Source organism: Aptenodytes patagonicus, chromosome 7 (genome assembly GCF_965638725.1).
Source record: "Aptenodytes patagonicus chromosome 7, bAptPat1.pri.cur, whole genome shotgun sequence".
Lineage (NCBI taxonomy): Eukaryota > Metazoa > Chordata > Aves > Sphenisciformes > Spheniscidae > Aptenodytes > Aptenodytes patagonicus.
Genome location: NC_134955.1, coordinates 42,550,292 through 42,557,378, shown reverse-complemented (window position 1 = coordinate 42,557,378; position 7,087 = coordinate 42,550,292). Strand labels below are relative to the sequence as shown.

At 37.1% G+C, this 7,087-nt stretch overlaps 1 protein-coding gene across 1 annotated transcript in view; it reads right to left on the bottom strand.

Annotated features, from left to right (window-relative positions):
• Window positions 1-208: 208 nt before the first annotated feature.
• The window catches only part of NUBPL (NUBP iron-sulfur cluster assembly factor, mitochondrial), a 157,388-nt gene continuing 150,509 nt past the window's right edge, over window positions 209-7,087 (bottom strand). The window contains exon 11 of the mRNA XM_076345002.1: window positions 209-775. Coding sequence (XP_076201117.1) covers window positions 689-775 — 87 coding nt within the window. The 3' untranslated portion in view covers window positions 209-688. The remainder of the gene's footprint in view (window positions 776-7,087) is intronic.

Genomic DNA, 7,087 nt, shown 5'->3' with positions numbered 1-7,087 from the left:
ATTGTTTGTAACAGAGGTAAAACCCTATAAATTGAGGACCATCTCTCCAAAGAAGATCTGTTAGTCTGTACACATATGCATTTTTAGATTAAGGAATTGATGTAGGTCTTTTAAAGTGCGTAGTGAAAATGCATTCTTAGACCTAACAAATCTTGAGCTACAACTGGAAGTTTCACCATAACTAACTTCACTTAGGCTGATATTTTATCTAAGTCACTTTTAATCATTCACCATTAGAACAATAAGAGACATAAGAAAAAAGACTTAAATGGTAAGAAACTTTTCATACTTTTCATCTGGTTCAAGAGACAATAATATTAAAATAATTCAAATCTCTTCTGTAATTCTTAAATAACCTTGCTCTGGATCTTACTTGACAGGAAAAAAATGGGTGCCTTTATTAATACAATTCATAAGAAAAAGGCATCAAGATCCAAGCTGCTCATCCTTTAAATTTGTTGCAAAATTGTTGTTTTAATCTGTTGAATCCTCAGTTTGGAGTAAATGCAGGATTCCCACGTCCTGTGGCTCCAGCTTTCAGGAGGAATTGTGAGGATGCCAAAGGAGGAAAATAGGAAGAAAAGGGCAGGGTGTTAGGACTTTCCTGCATGCCTACTCTTGTTCAGCTGTTCCGTCTCCTGTCAGAGATGTAGAGCTGGATTCTGATTTTAGAGACCATTCAGATAGTTCAAAGTAAGTTCACAATAACTTCACTGATGGGCATGGAGAGTTCCTCTGGGTTGAGAATCAGGCCTACAATGCGTCTTCTTGCTGGCTGGAGGAAAAGGAAATAAATGTTTGCGTGGAGCTAAGAGGGAGAAATGGGAACGCACGTGTTGGAAGTGCCTTTTTATTACTGCAGAAACTCCTTGACTTCCTGCCTCCCTCTGAAACTGAGAGGGAGAGATATAGGATAGAAATAGAGTAGAAAGGAAAGCCTTTAAAGTGTCTTCTGTTTTATCTTTAATTGAACTGTGAAGTCTATTTTCTACTTTTCATTATCTATGTATTTCACTAATACGAGACTAGTGAATAATTTGAAGAATAAATGTACAAAATTATTACATTTAATTACTCAACAGCTTTCATTAACATTTTAAATGCATAATTTTTATTATTTCTGAATAAATGCAAGGACTACATTTTTTCTTATTTTAATGTTCTGTGTGTAAAAAGCTAACTGGAATACTTTTATTCTTTAAAAAAGTTAACATGCAGACTGTACCAAAATAACAAAATACATGAATTAAAAACAAGTAGAATAAATATGTTATATTAGTTATCATTTGCCTACTTGCTGGTATATCGTCCAGTCTCTTCACATTATGAAACACTACTGAAGATGCTGCAAACTGTAAAAAGAGCTACAATGAGTACTATTCCCACCCAACATTTGTGGTACAAAGCTTCATTTCTTTTAGTCTATTGTCCAACAAATCTTCTCTTATTCATATGACTCTGCGAATCTGAAAATATGCTTTTATCTCATCTTTCAATTTTTGGATAGCACTATGTGCTCTGAAGGTAATTTTCTGTGAGGGGACAACATGAAAATTATGAACAATTTATGTCCATGTCTGTGCTATGAGAGCATCTTTAATTGTTAAAGTAGAATCAAAGTCTTGCCAGCCTCATGCAGAAGCACAAGCAAATTGGCCTTGGGTTTCTCACACTGCAGAGATATAGGTTATTAAAAAATTATCAGCTTTGGGGTTACAAGAATAGCCCGTAACAAAAACATTTTTATTATTTTTATGGTTGGGAAAGTCCTCTTAACAGTCTACACATTTACCTAAGTTTAATAACTTCAAATTTAATCTTAAACTATTTCTTCATTTGTCTTTACATCCCACTGGGTAGAACTGAGGACAGTGGAATAAATTTTTCATATTCTGAGTCCACTACAGGGAACAACTCTACCTCACACTGCACCAGCTCAAGGAAAGCTGCATGCTTGAGCAACGTCTTGCTGCAGTGCATTGCAGCTGATCAGAAGTCCACAGCTCTCAGTCCTGCTAATACGTTAGCCTGGGAGAGACTGAAAAAAATACAAGAAACACAGCAACTTTTCAGTAGTGTGTGTCCTAAGCCTTCTCAGAGTAATTTATCACCTCTGAAAATACCATGCCTCTTAACTCCCTGACCTAAACCGATCCATAGAGCTGCACTGGATTGTTCAAAGGTTGTCACAGATGGTTACCATTAGGTGTGTCACCTTCAGGAGGGTCATATCTGGGCACCAAATAACTCCACCTACTAAGTGCATCTACGTGTGCTGCAAGTATAGTGGTAGTATCAGTCTCCGTCACAGCAAGCAGCATCTCCCTGAACAGGCATCAGACAGAGATTGTTCAGAGTTGGAGTCTGAGCGGTGTGTGGGAGAAGGGATCTAACAGGAACCCTCAGTTGAAGAGGTGGACATGCACATGCATGTTTTTGATCACTAGGCCCTCTTCCAAAATGGCCCATCCAGTATATGAGTTTTCTGTAGATTTTAGAGAGGCCCAAATTCAGAGAGATTCTTTTTCAGGCTCTCCCTTGACCTGCAGACTTTGTGCAGTGTTATAAGTGCACAAGTGTGGGAGAGGGGAGTGAGCTGGATCTCCCCTTTGTTAATATCCAGGACCCATCAGAAGGTCGTGCTGCATCGGTCGATCTAAATAGGTAAGCAGTTATCACTTAGGCATGGCACTAATGCCCTATTAACTGCCATGGTATTTTAGAAATGTAAAAGAATCAGACTGGTAAAACATACTTTCAATTCCTATTGAAATTTTACTTAATCCTGCTTAAATTAAATTAGTCTTGTTTAAATGCTGATGTAAAAGCCACAAAATGAGCCCCCCCCCAAACACATCCTTATATTATAGCAATTATTTGGAGAAAAATTATAATAATCCTTAGTCCTTTTATCATCATGCTAGCAATTCATTATTCCTCTGCTCAAAGGATTTTAATACAATGTATGGAATGGGCCCTTCACTTCTACTGGAATCATATTTACTAAATCCACAAGTTATTTGCTCAAATTTTATTTCATAGGTTGCATTTTTTCTCCCAGTTTCAGAGTCCTATTTGTACACGTACTGTACATTGACATAAAACAGCAAAATAACAACTGACAGGCACCGTAGGATTGCAGTAATTATTTTAAAATAAGGCTGATTTGTTCTACTGCTTCTTTCCCTGAGGCCAATAACTGGAGGCTAGTTATACTGCAATTCAACAAGCCAGAGGAAAAACACCTGTTGCAAGTGATTATTCTCTATTAAAATGCAATGAATAATTCAACATGAATATTTTGAAAAGCAGCATTGTTATCATGCCTCTCAGTTCTTAAGAAAGTGTCTGTAGCTGAAGAGAGAGAGAGGGTTGGGTCAACCCAAAATATTGGCTGTGTCCTATCAGGTATATTAGTCCATCCACTTTCTTACACTTGCCAAATACACAATTGTGCTTTTGCTTATCATTGATAGAGCAGTGATACAGCTTCATTAACCTGAGTTCCGCTGATTTTCTACATTGTATTATTCCGTGCATAGGTGTAAGTGAGCTGAAAAACCCGAACTGAGCAAGATGATGGACTTGTGCAATGGTCATTCCAAATAAGCAATTCCAAAGTTAAGGCAGAGTAATTAAGGTGAATTTTGTAGTGGTATGACTTGGGTTTCATCTGAAATAATTTCCCATTTCACTGAAGTCAACAAGTAAGTTACTACTGGATGCAGTGGAACCTAAATAGATGTTGCTTTCCAGGTCAGTGATTCAGCATATTTTCCAAGAATTCCTTTATTGCTAAAATTTCATGAAAGACAGGTAAGTGTTGTGCATTGACATTTTTAAGCATACACCACACTGAGATTACCAAAACCTCAAAAGATCATAAAGGGCTCAAATATGCCAACCGACTAATAGAAAATGCTGAGCATCCTCCTTAAATGTACATCAGGAACGCTCAGGAGCTTGCAGCACTGGACTCTTATGAAATAAGAGAAAATTTCTTACCAGTACCAACAGATACAAAGTTAATATGCATATTTATTTATTCTCACCCAGCTCTAATAATCTAAACTCTCACTTGTTTCAAGGTAGGGAAGTTGCATGTTTTCAGCCTCAAGGAAGGATCTGCTGAAAGAGAGGTAGAGGAGCTCTATTCATTATTAGTAGTAACCATAATAATAGTTGTACATCCCATGACTCCTAGAGCACTGCCTAAGCCATCTAGACTCTGTCATGGTTCAATTTTAACAAGCATCCTCCTGAAATTCAGACTGGGTTGCTGTAAATTTAAAACACCAAAACTTCCACTTCTGAAAGCTCATTCACTCAGAATATAACTTACAGGGCAAAGTTATATTATTCTTTCTATAGCTTTACACATTTACTGGAAGGACAATCAATAGTACCCATGAGTCACAAAGGGAAATAACGCTTTTGTTCAGATGCTGCCTACTGGCAGATAAGGCAATGAATTCAGTAATACTTTCAGTGATTTTTAATATCCTTTCACAAACCAATCACTAAAGTCATAGCCTCAGAGGGTGGCCTAATCCTGATTAGACCTGTATGAAAATGCTTGTTTTCAGGGGAAACAGACACATGCTAGCATTGGGAGTGATATTTCTAATGGTTCTTGTGTTTTGCAGTATTAAAAAAAATATTTTAAGGAACTCATTTAATTCTGTAAATCAACATTTCTTCTCAATACTGTACCAAAAAAACCTTCTGGCTTTAAGATTGGGTAGAAAAGATGCTATCAAAATTCTCACTGTGTGCCAGTAAGGAAGCTCCTCTCCCCACACTTCTTTACTCTTTTTCTACAAAAGGCTCACAGCTACTTAATTTGCAGACTGTCTCACAGCACTCCTAAAGCATTGTAGCAGGCTTTGCAATCATAAGTAACTTTAAACCAGCTACAGATGGCATCTCTGGAAATGGGCAGTTCTGCATTTTTTCAAGTTTAGGACTTAGAAAGTTTTCACAAATTTTGATTGGGCTGGGGAGAAAGATTGTAGAGGGTCTCTATTTTAATTTTCACAGTTTTCTGTAAGCTGTTTTGTGCAATATTTTATGTTCATGAAAGTTGTTAGCATGGTTCTTCCAGCAACTACAATTTTCATGTTGCCAGTCTTCTCTTTACCTGAGAAATCCATATTGAGTCAGAGCAAAAGCACACTGAATGAACCTTCTCTAGGTCAGGAACAAGAGGACTCCCTAAATTAAATGTTGGATCTACATGATCATGTTAAGAAGATTCCTTATTTTTCATAGATCATTCCAACCCTTTTTTGGATTAGACAACATGTTCAGTTCCACATCTGAACTCGCACAATTGCACAACTTCCTCTGGTTTGTTTTAAAACCTAATTTCATCAGGTTCCCCTTTATACTGTGAGGCATATTAATTAATTAATTATTTCCCATTTTCTTTTTCCATATCATTCATGATATTGTGGATGTCTATCGTCCCCCTGAAGTTGTCCTACTCTAGTTTCATGCAGAAGTTATGCAAAACATTTGATTGTTTTTATTGTCCTGTTCTGTTCTTCTTCTCTAATTCTTCTATATTCATTTAGAGATGATATCATCAAACTTAATGCAGTAGTCAAGATGTGGGAACACTACAGGTCCACAAAGTGTTATAGTAATCTTTTTTGTTTTGCTCTCAACCCCTTTTCTAAATTTAATTAAATTCTCTGTGCATCATTGTGTTGTTTTCACAGAGAACCCTACAAACATTTCAAAGTATTTTCCTGTGGCACTGCAATTCTGTCCCATAGATGTCTCTCAGCAGTCTGTTTTGGCATCCAGCAGACAGGTCCTCATCATCATCACACTGTCTGCATTTCTGATGAACAAAAGCTATATAACATCAACTTGCTTCCCAGATGTAATGCCGTCCCCTGTAGTGACCTCCTCCGTGTCTGACGAGTTGGTTTCACTGTATGAGTTGACAGGAATATCTCCATAATTACATATGGAACTATTAGTAACCCATCCTTTTCCATAATGTCATGCTACGGGTGTCTCTGAGTGTCCACCCGGAGCTTCTATCCACATAGATTGCCAGGCTGCCGAAGCCATCCCTTAGGATGATTGCTCTCATGTACGGGAAATTATTACTAGCTAAGAAATTTTAACTTTTATGTTTTAAACAATAAGAAACTTTACTCTAAGTTTATTCATAAAAATGATATCCCTAGAATTTTAATGTGTTTGAACTGCTTATTTGTAGAAAGGATAGTGGGTTTCAGCTGTCACCTGAATCACTAAGTATTTCCATGACATACAGATGAGATCATCGTATTTTTGGTACTATTACTTTTTCTAAAGAGTTTAACTGGAAAACTACTGCTGCAAGCTACAAGCACATCATAAATACACCACATCATTCTGTGCTTGTTTTACCCTTCCTGTATTGGTTTGTATTTTTATTGCACCTTCTGCCATTAAGTTAATTTAAAAAAAAAAAAAACACCACCATTCTATCAGAACACAACACCATAATACAATAACACCATAATACTAAAAATCAATTTGCCTTGAATCGGTTTATTTGGTAAAAAAATTCCTGGGTAATATAAAATAGTGTTTTACAGTAAACATTGAAAAAGACATGTGGAAGCAGAATTTACCTCCCTACCATCTATGAGCTTTACCTTAGCTTCCTAGTCACAGAGTTCTACCACCTCCTATGTTCTTCCTCCATAGCTCAGTGAAATCTTCAATCACTTTTCTGCTCCTCTTCAGTTCTCCCGTTTTCCCCATTCAGAATATGTCATGCATTGAGAACGCTATTCGATTTCTTCAAGTGGTGGAAGGGAAGGGACTGAACCTGGATCTCTTAGGGTACCTTAGTGCCCTAGGCTACTGTAGAAATGACACGTGCTTCTTCTTGTGCTTTAAAAGAAGTTGGTGGCTATCACAAATTTATTTTTAGAGGGGTCAGCAATATTAAATGCATTCCAGAAATACCTACAGCCTCAAGCCCCTGAGAAGCAAAAGCATCTACTCTCTAGTTTGTGATTTTGATTAGCTATGAGCACAGAACTGAGACAGTTTGGAGCTTGTGCAAAAAATGCCTGGA